This window comes from Plectropomus leopardus, chromosome 1 (genome assembly GCF_008729295.1).
Source record: "Plectropomus leopardus isolate mb chromosome 1, YSFRI_Pleo_2.0, whole genome shotgun sequence".
Lineage (NCBI taxonomy): Eukaryota > Metazoa > Chordata > Actinopteri > Perciformes > Serranidae > Plectropomus > Plectropomus leopardus.
In genome coordinates, this window is record NC_056463.1 from 38,906,013 (window position 1) to 38,926,843 (window position 20,831).

General features: G+C 39.4%; 1 protein-coding gene across 1 annotated transcript in view; it reads left to right on the forward strand.

Moving 5' to 3' along the window:
- Window positions 1-20,831, forward strand: part of LOC121942216 (SH3 and multiple ankyrin repeat domains protein 1-like) — a 255,555-nt gene that overhangs the window by 26,875 nt on the left and 207,849 nt on the right. Inside the window, exon 2 of the mRNA XM_042485361.1 lies at window positions 3,616-3,684. Coding sequence (XP_042341295.1) covers window positions 3,673-3,684 — 12 coding nt within the window. The 5' untranslated portion in view covers window positions 3,616-3,672. The remainder of the gene's footprint in view (window positions 1-3,615; window positions 3,685-20,831) is intronic.

Here is a 20,831-nt window from a genome sequence, read left to right on the forward strand (position 1 = left end):
TTATTTGTAACTTTATTTTATTTGTAATCTTGTATTCTAGTCATTTTCAGTAGTTTAGAGTAGATTACAAAATATCAAGATATATGTCTTGCATGACAATATAGCTGGAAATATTGTGGTATTTTTTCAAAGCCACATCGCCCAGCCCTGTTGCACAGTGTTACCGTAATGGGTATACTTTGGTAGAAAGAAAGTAATTGCTACAATGAAAACGCTCAGAACAAGGTCTGTGGATTATCAAAAGCAATTGGGTCATAATTCTGGAAAGACACAAGAGACTATATCTTTTTTTTATTTAAATTTTTTTTTTTTCGTTGGTTGTTTTTGGTGCTTTGAGCACCACAAGCCGAGCACCATCTGAATCCATTTTATTGGAGAGAAGGTAGACATCTCTAACGACAATATCTCTGACACTCGGTAACTCACATTAAAACACTCCAGATTGATAAAATCACAACAGGTAAAGAAAAAAATATTAATGATTTTGGGGTGAACTATCACTTTAAATAGTTGGCCAGATCTTGTGAACACCATTAAAAGCTTCAAACACTATTATTTTGGAGGTTTTGGTAGATTACTGTGACTGACATGTCTTGTGTCTGTAGTTAATGGTTTTCTTTAAATATTGCATACTGATAGTCTTAGTATATATTTGGGAGTTTTGAAGATTCTTAGAGTCAAATTGAACTATAAAAGCACTTTTCTGGGCTCATGTTTATATTTCATTTCCCTGAAGAGAGAACTCCCAGGTTTTTACAGCTGCACCATTCACACAGTAAACAAGGACTTCTCAAGGCCACTCGAGAAATACTCAGAGCCACTTGTCTATATAAGATATCAGCTCAGTTAATGAGCTTACTGCGTGTCTTTTTGTGTGTTCAGCATTGCTTACTCTTAAATTGAGAGAAAACAAATAGAAGAAACTAAACCACAGCAGGATTTGGCTCATTTAATATGTGACTTCAGAGAAGGGGCTCTCTAATAGCCATGCTTCTCTGTCACATCTGCACTGTTTAAAGGGACTTCAAGAGATTTTTACACTAATTAAAAGCATGCAAATGTTGGTTGTGACTTGACTTGGTGCTGCTTTGTTGCTGTTTACATGGACTTTGAACACATTGTGCATATTTTGAAATACATTGTACATTTAATCCTATGTGTGTGTGTGTGTGTGTGTGTGTGTGCGTGCGTGCACGTGCGTGCTTGTGTGTGTGCGCGTGTGTGTGTGTGTCTGAAGCCTGTGGACTGAAGTTCTAAACGTTCGAAAGATCATGAAGTTTTCTGTTTACTTATAAAGTCAAAGATAATGTATCATTGGTATTATTGGTTTTGATTTAACAAACTTGGTAGGACAATGACATGAACCAGCCCGTTCTTTTTTCAAAGTAGTCTAATACCACTCCTTTTGCAGTGCTTTTGGTGTAAGATCCCAATGCTAAAAGCCACCTTTTGTATATATATAAATGCAAACTAACAAAACCCTTCCTAGTGTTATTATACGCTGCCAAATGGCATCTGCTGCATGATAACCCTGCTGTATGGCATCAGGTTGAAACGCTGAAGGTAACAACATTATTTAAGGAGCACGAAGCTCCCTTTAGGGCGCATGGGAGGGGCGATGGATGAATGCAACAAACCCTTGACTTTTATGAGGTAGTGAAAGTTCTCCATGAAAGTCTGTTTTTTTTCTATTCTTCAACTTACCATGTGCCTCCCTCCCCCCAATCCTAACCATCAGTGACTTCATTGTCTAATCCTAACCATCCGTGGCATCATCTGCTTTTGTTGCCTTAACATAACCACAGGCAGCTTAATGGAAGTCTACTGAGAAGCCATAGTATGTGATGACTTGGGATGAGAACGTGTTTTCTTCATCTTGATTCAGTGGAGGTGGATGGAATTATGTTGTTGTTGCTAACAGCATCTGAAAATTCAACAGCAACATATCTTTCCACAAACAGTGCCTTCATTACATCATTCTACATTACATCACACCATGAGGGCCATTTCTTTAGTAGAGCTGTACGTACAGTCTATTTGTATGTCTTCAATGTCAACTGTCCAAAGCAGCTGTCTACAGTCCACGTTGACATTCAAAATTCCTCTTTGCCTCATTGAGAAGTATTTAGGTCAATAGGGCTGCCGCAGATCACAATACCAAATCACAATGATCGAAATAATGAATTGAGAACAAGCTGAGCTGAGTGCTGCCTCCTGTCATCCATATCCCCCTCTGCTAGAGCTCGGCTGAGGTGGGCTGCGGGCCAGTTTAACTCATGCCTGCGCTGACTCCCACACTGTGTTCAAACCAAGAACGTACACCTGCCAGGTGAAACAAGTCTGCTGACCTTTAACCCCTAAATCACAGATTGATTTCAAATCAAACACAACACACGCCACTTTCCTAATACTTCCTAAATACTTATTCAATACTCAGTATTCATGTATATAGGAAACACTGTGTATTGGTATTATTATTCTGCAAACCTCTGCCTCTGCTGCCTCTCAGTCCTTCAGTCATTTAGCTTCTGCTTCTTCAGCTCCCCCTCTAAACCTCACATACAGTATGCTCCACAGAGGCACGCAGTGACGGATCCTGTGTTTAAGTGTCTCAGCGCCTCAAGATTACAAGGATGATAGTCGACTGAGGAAAGAGCCGAACTGCTGATTTTTATTCCATCTTTGATCTTCAGCTGTTTACTTGTTTGTTTTCCCCCCTCCTCCTCCTCCTCCTCTTCTCCCCGCCCATCCCCGGAGATTTGACTGTGTGCGCAGGCAGTTGCATCAACAGCAAGATTACTGTGTAATCAGGTTCTATTCAGCATTAATCTTGAATGCAGTTATTGTACAGGAAGGTCATATATTATTTATAAGCTCTAATTTTAGGTCAGAGCCTCTGTGTGTTTTCAATTACACAGTGTATTGTGTTTCAGGTTAGCGTGTCTTTGTCATTTTATTTTGAAAAGTGCATAAATGTTATGCACTAAATAATAAGAAACATGCACTAATAAACAGAAACATAACCACAATGATGTGATCAACCTAACTATTGATTTGTTGCTTGGAGAGATTACAGCTCTCTGGAAAACATGTGTAAGAACTAGAATTATTAGAATTTCTTGATATTGGGAGTTCCCTCTCACAGCAGGAAGCACAAAAAAATAACCATTGGCGTGAATCAAAATGTACAAAAGATACCCCCCTCTCCCACCCACTTTTTTTCTCTTCAGGAAGAGAAGTGGGGAGGAGAACTGTTGTGGGTGGATGGCTTGATGTGATTAATGCTGATGCTTTGTGTTTAACATGTTGCATAATCATAAACAAGGTTTGCATGAAACAAACATTCTCTCATTCTGTCTCGTGGTCGAAGTCTCAGATATGACAAACCATAGTCAATATATATGACTGTAGTTTGACAAGTTAAAGAATGGTAAAACACATGTAAAATACATTTTAGAGGTCTGTATTTCTCACTGTAAATATAAAATATTAAAGCTGATAGTATTTCAACATAGCAGTATGTTGAAGGCTCTGGTGATTTAATTTACTGTAGACATCTTTGTTTCCTCCCTCCCCTCTCTTCTCTTCTCTTCTCCCTCTCTTCTCCTGACTCAGGGAGCCTGGGTGACACAGTGGAACCTCCTCCTAGAGAGCTTTTCTCCTCTGGATGTTATGGCTGAAATGGTACGTAGGCTCAGTCAAGGCCAAAGATTTAGCTGAAATTAACGGTGATGAATAAGAGGCAAGAAGAGACGTGAGTGACTGAGTATGCATACCGCCTTTTTTCATGTATCACCTTGAGCCAGGGGGTTTAGGACTAGATAGAAGACAGTGGAAAGAAGACTGTCCTTAAGAAGAGGACATCTCACCTCTGACAGATGTACTTTTACCTGGTAATAGTAAGGGAACACTAGGGTTACTTTTTGTCATAGTTTGTCCCTGTTTTTTGATAATACCTGAACAAATGGAAAATAGCTTGTATTTGTAGTGCTTTTCTAATCTTGTGACCACTCAAAATGCTTTTACATTACATGTCACATTGACCCATTCACACACACATTCACACACTGGTGACCGAGGCTACTGTACAAGGTGCCAACTGCTATTCAGTAACCTTTCCCACACACTTATACACTGGTGGCACTGAGCAATTTGGGGTTCAGTATCTTGCCCAAGGATACTTTGACATACTTCGGAGGAGCTGGGGACCCAACTCACCCAACCTTCCAATTAGATGACTACCTGCTCTACCTGTCAGTCACAGAGGTAGTTCATCAAATTGAAGTTTGGGCTGTACCCTATAGGCTTGGGCAGTATGTAATACTTCAAACCTTCCTGAAAATGTTAGGAAAATTAATATTCTCACACCTATTTTACTTGTTAACAGAGAAATACAACTGTACTCCTTTTGAATTCACCTTTCTCTCGGTCACAGAAGACTGACAAGGCTTTATTACCTTATTAACTCACTGTAATCACAATGACAAGAACAAGCTCCAGGTTTGATCGAAATAAATACTTCATTCGCCAAGTTAGATTTTTTAAAAATATCTGTTATTCCGCACGCTATCTCTCTCTTCCTGCTGTTCACAGTCCTGTGACTTCTCCCTCCACCTCTAGGTGTCGTGGTGTCGTGGTGTCTGTCAGCTCAGCAGCTTGTTTCACAAGTAGAGACTGGAGACTGAGCTCTGGAGATGCATTCTGTGCACTACATACAATAAGTTTAATAGAAAGAGCAGCACTTGGATTTTCGACGGTATTGAAAAACATACTGTTAGCAGGTATACCATGATACAGAGATACTGCCCCAGTGCAGTTCCCGACTCCAGAAATATATCAGTTGGGTCAGATTTGACTTTGACTTGACTTTGAATATAAATATTCAACTATATTTATTTAATTATTCCATATAAAGTGTTAAAGGTTGAACAGGGTTCAGCAGGATGTTCAGTGTGACGGTGACGTGTTTTTCAGTTATGCTGACGATGAATCAGATATGTGCAAAACCAATTTTTTGACTGTATCATATTAAGTTGCTGTGAGCTAAATTTACAACTCTTGAGCAGAAGATAGAGGATAATGTTATCTCAAAGCCAGTCAAACCTCAAAATAAAAATCCAGTAAATCTAATATTCCTTTTAAGCAGTCATGCTCAGTGATTAGTATTGTTCCCTCAAATAAAGGGGAAGTTGTCTCAAAATTGTACAGCAAAATCAAATATTTATTCACTCACAGTACATACTGTATTATTTTGCAGCTGTCAGTCATTTTAGCAATCAGGTAATCTACTGATACGATTATTGGAGTAACTGAATAAGAAAACTCTTGCTTCATTAAAGAGCAAAAGTTAATAAGACAGGTCTGCTATTTGCATTTGTGTACTGTAATTGCATGCCCTCTCACTTCCTGTTGCTCTGACACTACTTGGCCAGGAGGAAAGTGGTCGCTAAACAAAACGTTTGGACTGGATGCATAGACTGGATGCTTTCTGCTGAGATGCTGAAGCACTGACATTATGCTATTGTGATACGCTAGTTAGGTTTAACAAGTTGAACTGTGCAATGCTTTCCTGTTGCTCAGTTTAAAGTTATCCTAAACTTTGGACACGTTCTTTCATTTCAAGTCTCTTCTCTTTGCCCCTTGCTATTTTCTCTCTTCCTCCATCTTGCGAAAACATGCCATCAAATCACATCAAATCACATCACCTGTCAGCAACATAAGCTGTCACATTCTGGCAATTTTAAAAGTAGCCTAAGTTACAGCACTAAATCCAACTCACATTCTATTGGTAATATTAAAACCCTAATATCATGTTTGTAAATTTATAAATGCAGCAACTAGTGTCTGAAGGTCACGTTTAATTTACTGCAGAGGCGGCAGGAGTCCGCAACATAAGAGAGAGCAAATTTTAGCAGAGAAGGGAGTGGCAGGCACTGTGTTTGTTGACTTCTTGGGCTAGTGAGAGGAGACATGGCAGAGTCATTCTCTTAAAAAGACTCAAATTGCAACAATATGGCAACATTCTGGCTTTGAGTCAGAAGAGCTGTCCTTACTGGCTGCAGGTGCTGTTGTGAGGTGAACTTTTGTAGGACACTGTGTTTCTATGTATTCCTGTCGCTCGATTTGAAAGCACCATAGTTGAAATGAAGAATTGTTTAAAGGAAACCTCCTTTTTTCACTATAAAAACCTAAACACAGTACTAGCTGGCTGGAGGAAGATTGCTGGAAATCTGAAAGTTTTTGCTGAGGTAAATGACCATCGCTAAAAACAAGCTAGGCTAACGACACTTGCTGTTGACTATCTTGTATGTAATTTCTAGTAATTATCCCAAAATAAAATGTGTGTTTTCTGGTATAAGAAGTAACATTACAAACATAGGAAGATATCAGGTAGGTTTCTCAGCCACCTTTTTTAAGTGTTTATATCTCAAGTCTGATTTGATTGAACAGCTGGTGGCACCATGGTTTGTTTACATGAAGTGCATATTTAATGGCTTTAGTGTGGAGACAGAGCTCTGGTATTATGTGATGCTGTGTGATAGTTAGACAGTCTCTTTCTGTTGGGACACAGTGTCATTATCTTCCACTCAGGATTGATTGCTGAATCATGTGGGTCACCTGGTAAAATTCATTAAACCAGTACAGTAATGTGTTTTAAAATTTTCACACAGGCCCGACCCTAGTAATAATTATGTGAACAGTCCTGTATTGAATGAAGCTTTGATGCAAAGAATTTGCATCGTTACGATTTGCAAATAGAGTTGCTGGAGTTACTTAACGGAATGGGTTCAGCCCTCATTTTGAACCATTATTTGAGAAACAGCAGCAGCTAAATAAAGTGTTGATGAAGTGCAGCTAGTACGTATATGACATACATCTGTAATTCTGCACATTGAGTTTAAACTGAAAGGCTGACTGTGAAAGTTCTCTTAGTTTGATGATGTTTATGTCCACATCAACAGTGTAGACATCTGAGCCTGATTTTAATATATAATACCAAATTATTACAAGATAAAGTCATCATATGATTAAACTGGCAAGCCATGATGCACATCCCACTGATGCTGTGACCATTACTATTCATTTTGCATTAGTTATGATTAATTTGATTATTTTCTTTCTGTACCATCTATAATGTCTGAACATGGAATTAATTAAATTAGGGCATTTGAATTGTTTGAAGTGTTTTTACCACTGTGGAGTGAGAAAGACAGACCATTGTTGACTAAAATATTGTTAGTGGCAAAAGATCTGATGAAATTGCTGAATGCTACAAAATCGCTTAAAGCACTTGTTCATTCCACTCAAGGACAAGTCTGTTCTTAAATATGGTTCTCACATGAGGCCTGATGTTACATTTCATGTTCGTTGTGCTGCAGTAGAGACAGAATAATGAAAACATGTCAGAGAAAGCAGCAGAGAGCGTCTAAAAGACGTAGTAGCTGTTCATTCTCTGTGTGAAAACTGTTGCCCTCTGGGCAGCTGTGTGAGTGCTGAATACAGGCCTTCACTATGCAGAGATAAAGCAAGTAAAATGACTTGCTCTCAGAAACACTCCAAACATTGAAAGGATATTAAGTAATTTATGATTTTTATCTGCCTCTCTCTGCGATAAAGGAATTGAAGCAGCAGGTTCTGGTTAAATGTGGAGTTTGTGAATGATAGAAATGTTGGTGTTTTGTCCTTTTTGTTGTTGTTGTGTGAGGCAATTCAATTCATGCACTTGCAATAAATCACAATTTACAGAGTTACAGCACCATGTTTTCATGGTGTTTATACTGCATTATCCAACCGTTCACCAGCCTTGTGGTTGTTCCTCTCTGTGTGTTTGTGTGTGTGTGTGTGTGTGTGCAGAGTGTAGTGTTTATTCTTTGTTCATCTCACAGTCTTTAAATCTGTGTCATTTATCTCATGCAGTTCCATTGATTGTCCCCCCATTGCTCCGCCTGGCAGTGATTGGACACTTTTCTCCACTTGTCTCAGCTCCCCACTGCTCTCAGCAGCAGCAGAAAGGCAGCGCTTTAACGTATTTCTCTGAGCTACTGCCAATTTCATCTTCAATTTGCCTGCATTTCGTTTAATAGTTAGTGTTTTTTTTAGCTGTTATCTCTAAATGTTGCCATGGGATGTGCGATAACAGAGCTTGTTCTTGTTGTAGCAGCTTCATTGTGAATATGAAGATGAGTTTCTCTTTTTAAATTGGACTCATTTAGCCCAAAAGCAGATGGCTGCTAATATGAAGGACATGAGTGTGCAAAGTCTGTCAGGTAGATGACAATATGAACGTGTGGAGATAAAAAAAAAAAAAAATGGGACATAGAAAATACACTAAAGGTTGAGTGTGTGTTGGTGGGGGGTCCAAGTTTTCACTGAACAAATAAGTAACCAGCCAAGTGAGAATGTTTGGCAAAGAAAATTGAGGAGGAGGGCAGGAGTTTCAGGCAGAGCAAGAGTAAAGCAAACCGAGATGTAGAGTGAAACTGAAGGTACTCCTGGTTCTAACGCTGGTTTCACATTGCACACATTGCAGTTCCTGATAAAGAACTGCTTTCCAATAAAATCCACTAAGATCCAGCAGCTTCTCTTCAATATGAAGGATCATGATGAACAACAGAAACAAGAACCCAGGTGTGCTGTTACTGTAAACTCATTTTGTAAGCTGAGGTCATACAACTCTTCACTCTCCACTTCACTCGTCATTTGAACTATTCAATAACCACCTGAGGGAACTGCTGCTGTGTCCTGTCAGATAACTCTGCTGGTTTCTCATTTACATTTCCTCTATTCCTAAAGGTCATTAATGACTAAATGAATTTGAATCAAGGCCCACTTGCATTACAAAGGATAAATATCAAAATGAAACTATGAATTGTAACAATGCATTTTTGTGAAGGTATTCACACTATAATGAAATCAGTGATTAATTATTAAAAAAAAAGAAAACTCACTCTCAAACTTAACCTGCTGTGACTCAGAATTGTATGTTGGATTCAACATTGTGGAACTGTGCCCTATACCCATTGTGCTGTTGATGGAAGCAACATACAATACACGTCATTTCATTAATTTATTTAGAAGAGCAATGCAAATTTATCATCATTTCTGTAAATGTGCCAGTGTTAGCAAGCTGCAGTCCTATGGCGAAATGTTTGAAAACCATCACATCAGTGCACACTGACCCAGTTTCACCACATATAGGCTATATTAATAATTCATATTCTATATGTTCCTACTGTTGTGTGTGTGTGTGTGTGTGTGTGTGTGTGTGTGTGAGAGAGAGAGAGAGAGAGAGAGAGAGAGAGACATTGCTGTGGGTGTGGTTGGCTTTAGTTTACTCTGGGAAAAGATTAATGAGCAGGATGGTTCACACTTTCAATGAAACATCCAGACTGCAGGCCTCTCATGCTGTTGTAAGCTGTATTTCTTATGAAAGTAGGATATTGATATCATTCAGAAGTGTGCAACAATGTAAATTAGGTGGAAAACCCTAACCCTAACTGCAGAGCAAAACCACACATGAATTCACACATAAAGAAATGGCATGAAATTGTGTCATGAGATAATTTGAATTTACCAAGAATGTCAGCTAAAGCATAACCCTGGGACATGAGGCATGGATCTCATATTTACATGATGGTAAATCAGACTGTGCGAGAGCTGAGAGTGCTGAAAGTGTCCAGATAATGAGCGGAAGGTCCTTAAAGAAGCCCATTAGCCCTAATAAGCTATAGTTTCTAGCAACCCAGGGGAGAGGCTGGAGGTGCTCATACAGTTTACAGCACACACACATACACACACTTATTTCTTCTCTTGTCTACCATCCATTTTCACCATCTCCTACTCATTTGTATAGTATAAACACACACACAAGAAAACACACTCTCCTGTCTGCAGATTTCTGCTGGTGGGAGATGGCTGTTTGGTCCCTGGTGTCCGTGGTGACAGGTATTGATCAGAGAACGATGGCTGCTCTAGTTTGATCTCTCAGTCAGGAGGACTCATTACTCCACTGCTGCTCTTATTCCATATTATTATTATGTTTCAACAAAAGAGGCACATGGTAAGGTGTAGTACTCCTGTATGAAAATCCCTGGTTTGTTTGATCAATCCACAACCCCTGTCGCCTACCCAATAGGGTCCTTCATTTTTGTTAAATTACATTGCCACCAGCCACACACTTAACTGACACTGCCTGTGCTCATATCATGCTGCCACAGCAGGTGCCATCCAGCAGCCCAGGGGTGTATAATAGCACAGTGGTTTTGACCGTATTCTCAGTTTATGCCGCCCAGCAGCATATCATTTGACTTGTGGCTTTTGGTGTCAGGATCCTATGCTAAATCACTGCAAAAGAGGTGGTATTTGACAACTTTGGAATGATAACAGGCTGCCATTCCAGGAAACTGACTTGTTCTTAAGGTAACTTCAGCTATAGTCAAAATGCATGGGTCATATTTCAAGCAACACTTAATGCATGAGACATATGCATCTGACGTGTGTATTATTGGTGGTATTAATAATTATGAAGGCAAAAGAATGCATTTATAGGAATCGGTTCGTGATTGACCCAGACCCAGGTCAGGTGGGTTGGGGTAAGTTTACCAGAAAATATCACAAGTTTGACCATGCAAGCCAAAAAGTGACATGGCAGCAGTCCAAGTAAGTTATCAATAACTTACACAAACATTTTGTGCAATAGTCCACCTTCTCCTCCCATCTCTCTGCCTCTCTCTCTCTCTCTCTCTCTCTCTCCAACACACACGAACATACATAGTGTAGCGGAGCGAAAACAATTATGTTTCCCTGCTCAGATACCTTAAGGTAGTAGAAAAAATTCAGAAAAGGACTTTTAGGTGCCTCTAAAGTTCTCTGTGAGGAAAAAGAAGACATTTAGCCATTTTTTTGTCTTTCCCTTTGGATGGACATACATATATACTACATCACATGCAAACAGATACAACACATAAACCAGTTGTCATTACACTGACATGAACAAATGCCTGTCATCCTATTCATCCAGAAGAGCAAAGTAGAACTGACTACAATTAATTATTGATTGAGATCAGACGAGGGCGTTATGTCATTTTCATACCATCACACCTTGCTGGAACTTCACTGGGCTATACGGTTAAGTGTGTAGTAAAAATGTGCTGGGCTAACAACCCCCAGCTGTTCCCTCCCTGTGGAAGGCGAGTGAGCTATATACTTTCAGCTTTTCAGACTAAAAAATACAAAATAGAAAAGCACAAAATGCTTAGAAAAGCAATATTCCCACACTTGTTTTACTTATCAAACAGAGAAATGCAACTGTACACTTTTTGAATTCAATTTTCTCTCAGTTACGGAAGACTGATGAGGCTTCATCCTAAAACACTCTTCACTGAAACTGGTTGGAACATCTGGTTGACACATTGGTTACTTCTGCTAGAAACAAGCTTTTATTCTCCACAGTTTTTCTCTGCCTTCTGGCCTCTGGCTGTTTACAGTCCTGTAACTTCTCCCTCCACCACTAGATGTCACTGTGTCTTTTTCAGCTGCCTGTTCCACCAGTAAAGACTGGAGACTGAGGTCTGGTGGTGCACGCTGTGCACTAAATACAATGAGTTTAATAGAAAAAGGAGAAGCTGTATTTATGACAGTATTAAAAAACATACTTTTGATATTTCTAAATAACCTGGTATACTGCGATACATTGATACCACACAAGCCTAATTATTTCTGTCAAAGGTCTGCTTGTCTCTGCAGTTAAGGCGGACAAAGGCTGCTATTTGAGATTTTACTGTATTTATGTCTGTAGGTTCAAAAGTTGTACTCAATATGTCACTACATTTACTTGTCAGACAGTTAAATCACTGTTTGCTTTTTGTCTTGATCATATTAATTCTTTAATCATGTAGACAACAACATATTCTTTGTGTTTCAAAGTAGCTAAGAAAAAGAAATTTGCTATTAAACCATTGCTCTGAATCTGTGATGAGATTTAAAGGCAGAAATGAGGAAATCTGTTCAGTCTGAATCTAACACACAATATTCAATCATTTCCTTCAATCTCAGCAATTGGCTGTTTTTTTTCTTGCACGCTGAAGCAAATTAAAAATGTTATCTGTGTTTCTTCCTCAGTTGTGATCTCTGTGTTCATTGAAAGTACATTCACGCTTTTGGTCTCTCGCAGTTTTGTGCTTCATCCTAGAATCTAATTGGGTTGCCTGGTTAATAGATTTGCAGGCGACAATTGTACGTACAAAACAGCCATTGAGATGAGGCTTGATGATTGTTTTCATTTGGGTGCTACCCTCTTTGTCATTTAACTCAGAGTGGATTGTGCCTCCACTCCCATCAAGATGCTCACAGCAATTTGGAGCAGAAGAAAAGCAATTTCACACCAAAAAGTACATGGGAGCGGGGGAAGGGAGTGGGAGCTAACAACAGAAGACACTGATTGTATTAGGTGATGCACTGTTAATACAACACACACAAAAAGCACATTTTCTTCTGTTCCTCTCTAACCCTGCACCCAAATTGATAAGATAAACAACACTGCAGACCTCATCTTCAGCTTTCATGGCCCATTGTGATAGTTCACTGTAAACACTGTCATATGGTAGTTTGGCGGCAGTCTATGTTGGAGGGACTTTGAGTCTGACCATGACCTAGACCTTATGTACCTTTGACCCCAAAAAACAATTTTTTAATATGTTTTGATTTTATTCTTTAGATCAGTATTTTTTTAATAAACTCAATTTGTCTATTCTGGAATATCTCTATATGGTTTACAATAACTGAGTCACAAGATAGCTGACGCACTACTGTATCCCGACTAAAATAAACAGCACAAATTTAAAGCAGCACCAAATTTAAAGGCAAAATGGTTTATAGCTGTTCCAAATGGCCACACTCAGAGGCCTACAGTGTTTTTGAAGTCAATTGATGACAGTCTCTCCTCTGAGGCAAGTAGTGTTATGCTTGTTTGTATATGTGAAAAGTGACAGAAGTAGTTGTGTAATGTAAAGAAAGAGAGCCTCGAGGAAAAGTTCAGTCCCTGCCTGCTGTCACACCCCTACACTCCTGGCCCATCATTGCATAACATGGGCTTAGTAGTCAGACTGGGAATTTACAAAAATTGTAAGAGGTGCACCTTCCTCTCTAATTCCGATGTGGGTAAGAAGATTTCAGAAGTGGTTTGATTACCTGAGAAGCACTTTCCTTGAATGTTACTGAAACCTTTACTAGGCTTGGGTGGTATCATGGTATTACAGTATACCAGGGTATGGAGAAATCCTAAAGGGTGTATATTTCAATACCATCATTCAAATACAGGTGCTCCACTTTCTATTAATTTCATTCTATGTAGTGCACAGCACGCACCACCAGAGGTCAATCTGAAGCTGAAAGCTGAAAGACACAGCCACACCTAGTGGTGGAGGGAGAAGTTACAGGACTGTAAACAGCTGGCGGCCAGCAGGCAGAGAGAGACTGTGGAGAATAATGACATGTTTTTTTACATCTAACTTGGTGAATTAAAGATTCATTTCGACTAAACCGGAACTGGTGATTGTTGGACCAGTGGACTCACTAACTAGATTACTAGCACGATACCATTATATACCCTGGTGAAATGTCAGGAAGGTTTGAAGGTATGAAATGCTACGCACTGCCTAAGCCTAACCTTTATTGTGTGGAGGGATGTGATGGAGAGTGTTGCTGAATAAAGCCCAGCTTTTCCAGCTCTCTGTCATTGCACAAATAAAGGTCAGAAAATGCTGCAGACTACAAGGGCTGCAGCAACATTCATGTTGTTCAATTCAGTGTGAAGGTTCTTAAATACACGCAAATATGCTTGTCTTTTCATTTTGAATAAGTACATCCAGTCCTGCAGACACAGATGGAGACAGGAGCTTCAGGTTGTGTGAAGGTTGGCACACGATTCTCTGCTGTGGCACACTTGGCTTGGTTAGACGGCACTGGTTGGCACAGCAGGTGGATTTACCAAGTCTGTTGTCTGGCAAACTCTTGTTGGATATGCCGGTCATTTTGAGACAACAAAATTTCACACCTTTCTACTGCAAAACAAGTTCCTTTGTATAATAGACACTCTGCCTTGATAAATTGTCTAGTTTACTCTCCTACAATGAACTTGTGGGGTCGGCTATGTGTACAACTTCAAAATACTATGCAGTACAATAGCTTCACTGTAGTTTGGAGATTCGAAAGCTGTTCTGAAGGGCTTTCAAGTGAATCATTACCTGCACTTATATTTCTTTCAGACGCTTTGCATTCAGTGGTGAACAGCAGTGTTTTTTTAAAACTGCAGAACACATTAATAAATGTTTAGAATGTTCGGTTGGTTGACCAACCAGAGGGTTTGTTACTGAGGGCTTGAGTGATAGGTTGCTGAAAGCATCATCACTCAGTGTTGGTACATTAGTGGCAGTTGTGTAGTGGCAGCATTTGGAGTAAGTCACTCAGGATAGTGTAATGAGATGCAGTTATGTAGTGGACATAATTGTGGGAGCAGCACAATCCAGGTTGTTGTATGATTAGAATTGTTCACACTGGCTGCACTTTGTTCAAAAGCTGTGAACAAGGTCTCATGGCATGCACAGAACACACGCAAGGAGTGCAACTTGTGATCATTTTCAATATAAATGTACATGGTTTAAGTTTAAAATACAAGAACCAATGGGGACAGCAAACACAACAACAGAAAACAAAACATTCAGAAATCAGGGGCTGATTGACTGATAACATGCTCAAGACATCAACAGAAGTGACTTGGATAATCAAGATGTTCAATTTACAACTTTTTGTTCAGGAGGTCATGTGCATGGCTGGTGGTAGAACAAACCATGTTTGCTACAGTTCGGTCGATTTCCGGTTTTGCAGGTTCAGTCCATTGTACGAACTTTAATAGGTTTGATTTATGCAAACCAGCTAAACCGGCTCTTGTCGTTGTCACATTCTGGCAATTTTAAAAGTAGTCCAAGTCACAGTGAAAAGTCCCCCTCAAAATGCATTAGTAAGTATTATAATGTTTATAAATGGACTAAAGGAGCCACTAGTGTCCAATAGATTGTATGTAATTTACTGCTGAGCCCAGGTGGCTAGTATCGGCAACATGAAAGGGGTCAATTATCGGGAGGTGGGGGTTTTCTTTTGGGCTGATGAGAGGAGACATGGCAGAGTTAGTCTATTAAAAAGACTTAAACTGACCCAGCCTTACTGTTTGCACCTTGTTTGATAGCAACAGGCATTTTGACGGTTGAACAACAATTACCAGGAGGCACGCCACTACTGATGTTGGCTTTTGGGATAAACAAGCACCATCATCCAGTGACTAAACTGATCACGAGATGAAATGTGTCGGGATTTGTCTAATGGAAATGTTAGATGCATTTTGGAAGGCACTGATAAACAGTTTCATCTTGTGGAGGCGAACCAGGTCAGAAAATGCTGCCATCATTTAAAGGTCCAGTGTGTTGGTTTTGGTATGAATATAATTATACAAGTAGGTTTTCTTAAGTATATAATCACCTAAGAATGAGATGTTTAAATTGACATAGGGAGTAGGTCCTTGTTTACGGAGATTGCCATGTTGCACTGTCATGTTGCTACAGTAGCCCAGAATGGACAAACCAAACACTGGATCTAGATAAGGACATTTGCATTTTTGCATTTTCACTGTAGTTCGCAGCATCTCTGTAATGAGAGTGCCATTGCAGAGTAGTTGTAGTTCATGGAGATAAAAAATTTGACATTTTAATTAAAATATATAAACATTTAACAAATAATGGCACTGTCTCTTTTTTCAAACAACAGCTCCCTTTTGAACGTCTGTATGTCTGTGCTTGGTGCAGCAGTATCACCACATCCTGTGCATTAAAAATTATTATTTTTTAAATCACAATCTCAATCATATTCTTAATTTTAACTAGTCTTATGAAACATAGAGCAATGTTTTGGTGAGCACTGGCATATGAATGGCAGATAAACACAGTTCTGCACCAGACAAATCCACTGTAAGGTGCAGATTCTAATCATAGTAGTTAGTCAATAGTCACCTTACTATTAGCATATGAATAAATAAACTTCAATCATGCCTTCAATCGTCATCCGGTCGCCAATCAGGGCAACCTTAGTTTTTATGCCTCTGTGCCAGCGATAGCTGTAACTCAAGAATTGAACTTATTATGACATTGGTGAACTTTATGATGTCAAAGTGAAGTTAACTTTTGAGATTATATAATTATATATATATATATATATATATATATATATATATATATATATATAATCTCAAAAGTTAACTTCACTGTGACATCATAAAGTTCACCAAAAAAGCTTTCCTGGCCATTTCTTGGCATCATATCTCAGGAACAGTAGGGGAGATATTTGGTCAGATACTGCAATAGTGACACTAATCTTGGGTGCCCATCTTGAAACAGCTGATTGCATAGATTTTCTGTGCTGCCAGGAGGAGGATGTTTGTGAAGCATCCATGTTTTGGAATTTGTTGCTACTTTGCAGCAACATCCGTATTTGAATGATTTGAAGTGTTGTCAGGGAGACGTCCCTGTTGTGTACGAAATTCCATTTGTTGTGTTATATCCATACACTGGAGTCACAGTCTCTTGTGCGACCAGAACACCTCACACTGCTTGTAATGTCCTGTATACGAGGCGGCAGCTGTTGTTTTCTTGACCTCGTGCATGCGACTTGTGAACACCTTCGACAACACACACAATCTGAAGGAGTAATGAGAACCCACCAAGCCTTTAGTTAATGAATTGTCATGCATCTGCTTCTTGGGGAAATGAGTGTTCAGTCACTCGCAGAGCAGCGAGAATTACCAAGGGAGAGAGAGCGAAGAGAGTGACGGGGCATATAAAAAGAGGAGAGGAGACAAGAAGGATGGCCTATTACGCTCCATTTAGACTCCTCTCAATTTGGAGGAGCTCCGCTGTGTGTTGGCCTCTTTACGCTGTTTCATCTACAGAGACATGAGCAATGTGTAAAGTAGGGAGGGAGGGCTGGGCGGGGGGATGACGCCATTCATCATGATAAGTCAGGGAGGCAGGAGGTGGAGGCCCATTTGGGTGGAGTTATGTCAGCGTAGTTAATAATATATGATTATAAGAACACTGACACAACATGAAGAGGATGGAATTTGTACAAAATCTAGTTTGGGGTACTTAATGTTTCAAAATACTACGATAGAAAAAGAAAATATGGTTTGTATCACTCACTTTCTATGACTAAGTAACATGTTTAGGCTCAGGAAGGACTACACAGGTCATACACAGGAAGTGGCTTGTAGGTAAGGGTTAATGGGGTTTAGTTCCCACCTGTTGTCTCATCAGGTACACTGTGTTTTGTGTCAGTGAAAACTTGACTGTGACTCCTTTGCTATGCGATTTGACTTTAAACCTTTAAAACCTGAGCAAATTGTTTTTTTGTTGCTTTTTTTAAACATGGGGATAAGGCAACAAACAACTTAACAAGACATGACCCCAAAATTAGGAAGGAATTAGTAAAAACAGTTACAAGAAAATTACCAATGATAAAAATAAGCAATAAAAATAATAATTCTAAAAAAGTCAAAACAAACAATGATTTTGAAAAGTGCTAAAAATAATATCTATCTTTTTACCTATCTATCTATCTATCTATCTATGTATGTATCTATCTATCTATCTATCTATCTATCTATCTATCCATAAATATCTATCTATCTATCTATCTATCTATCTATCTATCTATCTTTCTTTTTTTGATGTAGGGCTGGGCAATAAATCGATTTTATCAATTACTGCGAATTTTTGGTTGAGGATGATTTTTTAAAATCTCTCTTTAACATTCTCTGCTGGCCCCTTTGGGCTTCTGTTGTCCGTAGTGGGCTGGTTCTCAGTACTTACTCCTCGAGATACACACACACGACAAGGTCACAGCAAATGTTAATGACAATGAAGACTACGTTCCCAAAAAAGCACAGTCTCATCACGTCATTTGGGTTCGGTTTTTTGCAGCGTCAGGTCTCAAACAAACCACAGTCCACTGCAAAGTGTTTTCAAAAGCTGTTGAAACGACCAGTTTATTTCAACATCTCAAACAGAAGCATGTGGCTGAGTGGGAGAGTCTCACTACGAGATGCACAAGACCGCATCAGCCTACAGACAGTCAGTTGTGGAAGTGGAAGTCCTTTTTTGCGCAGCCAAAACTAATGTATAAATGTTTGGGAATAGAGTTTGTCAATCAGGCTCACCAACTAATATGAGGTAAAACTTCACATTGATGACATTATATTATTAATTATAATAATTATAAATAATGTGCTGTCTGTGCAGCAGCATTAAGGTGCAAACATTTATTTATTGCAGCTTAATACTTGGTACTCTGGCATTCAACCAAAAAATTACGGCTGAAATTAATATTTCATGCCCTGCATGAAGCAGCAAACGGAAAAGAAACGTTTTAAATGTTGTGCAGCCGTAAACCACGGAAAATCTACCACCAGACTTCTCCTCAAAATGATTTAGTATTTATGATTTTCAGGGAAGCACATCAGATACTTTTCAATCACTCTTTGTCTTTTTGATAGACTTCATATATAATAAAATAGATTTTAAAAGTGAGTAAACACAGTGCTCATGTTAAATATTTCTTGAGATATTTAGAAGCTTTTAAAATGCTCAGACCACATTAGAACTGAAGTGTATATTGTTACAGTGTATTTAGTTACAATATTGAACACAGTGGGATAGATTTAGGGAAGTGGAGGAGATGGTGGAGAGCGGAGTGGCAGACGGAGCGTGTTGGGCCCAGAGACACTGTCTTCCTCTTAGCCAAATCCCTCTCTGTATCTCAGAGGAGTCACGTGGATCGCTCCAGCCAGCTTTTGTATCGAGCTGAAATATTACCAGGCTGTGACATTTGCCAAAAGAGAGAACAAGCTCAATTGGTGCATTTATTTAAACTGCCAAGACTTCATTTGAATCTGATACCCTCAAAGGGGTCTAATGGATGAAGTGAGATAATATGAATATTTTACAGAGTAATAGTCTGGCTCATTCTAACAGTAATGTTGTGTCAGGTGTCATGAATGTTGGTACTTCTGTATGTGGGGGGGCGCCACCTCATGTGATACCACTCTCCTCTCAAAGTAGAAGCTGCTCTGTGAGCAGCCTCCTCATTAATGTGACTTGAACCTGTTTAAGAAAGAGCCCGGCTTCAGGCTTTAGCACAAACAGTGACCGTATCAGAGCGTCCAGTGGGTAATGAGGCAGCGAGCTGCAGCCACACTGCTCGCTGCTCATCTGACAGCACAGAATAGGATCCAGCGTTCAGATAACATGGCTCAGCTGAGGCTGTCACTTACTTCACATGGTGTGTGTCTGTCTGTGTCTGTGCGTGTGTGTGTGTTCTTGTGTGTTTCTGAAAACTCTGAAGCACACATATGGACATGTCTGTGGCTGAATGCCCATTTCTAATGTGTCCAAAGGCGCTGTCTGCAGACCTTGTTTGTCACAGCTCATGTATCACAAAGGGAACAGGAGACTCTCCCATATGTTGCTCATGTCTGTTTGGACTGCTGTGAAAACCATCAACCCTTCTCTTACTCAACACTTATCAAATCATATGAGAAAGAATCCAGCAATGTAGTGCTAAAATGATTGACAATAAAAAAAATCTGTTGTGGAAATCTATTTGTCAAAGAGAAACTTAAAGAGTGAGAAAACACAAAATGAACTTTGTTGGTTTCATTAAAGCAGCTTTATTATAAAAGGGCATCCACATGAGCAGGGCCCTGATCATGAGGGGCAGAGGATGAACAAACGCATAGAGTATTTATACAGTTTTCGTACTGCATGTGGATGGAGAAAGGTTGAACAATGGATGGGGAAGTTGCAACAAAGGGTTGCATTCTGTCTAAATCAGCAGACAGTCACCGCCCTGATAACTAGCCACTTCATACCTTGACATTTTTAAGTCATCATATCTGTCTGACTGCTGTCAGACTTCCTCTTGTGCCGCAAGTGTGGATGCTGCAGAAAAGTGGAAGTGTCTAGAATGTGAAGGCTATGTCTCGGATGCATCTACATCAGATTTGACTATCGATAAATTATTTAAGTCATTTATTCAGCACAAGAGCTGCTTATAAGCCGGTTCCAATTTGACTTGCTGCTTTAGTTTTATGTCTTTGGGTTTTGGAGTGTTGGTCAGATAAAACAAGACCTCTGAAGACCTCACTCTTTGGCTTTGGATGGTTGTTATCTGCATTTTGAATTATTTCAATTTTGTAGACTTTTATGTAGGAAGTAAAATAGGAATAGAAAGAAATATAATCTTGCATCCCTATCATACACCAGGCACAGTAACACAATGGTTAGCACCATTGCCTCTAGTTTCTGAAGTATAACATTATATTTTCAATAACAAATTCATTGACTGCTTTGTAAAGTGCATTTTTCATTGTCGATTATTTATTCATTTATTTTGCCTTAACACGAAATGTTTCTGTGCAGGACTATCTGCCATTGCTGCCTCATGTTTCCCCTCTCCTGTGTACACCGAAAAAGTCAAAAACAAAGACATTCATCATTAAGAGATGGGGCCTTTTACATTAAACTTTTGTTGTGGTTTGGCCTTTCGTTCGCATGACAACTGCAGTTTGGGGGCCTGAAAACACAAACTTTTTAAACCAGGTTCCAGAGTGTAATCTTTTGAAAACGCCACCCCTTCTATCGCCCTGTAAACTGTGGATCCTGTGAGAATGATGACGTCGAAACAGCACTTTGGACATCTGCATTACATTTCCGACAAACAGCCATGCACGA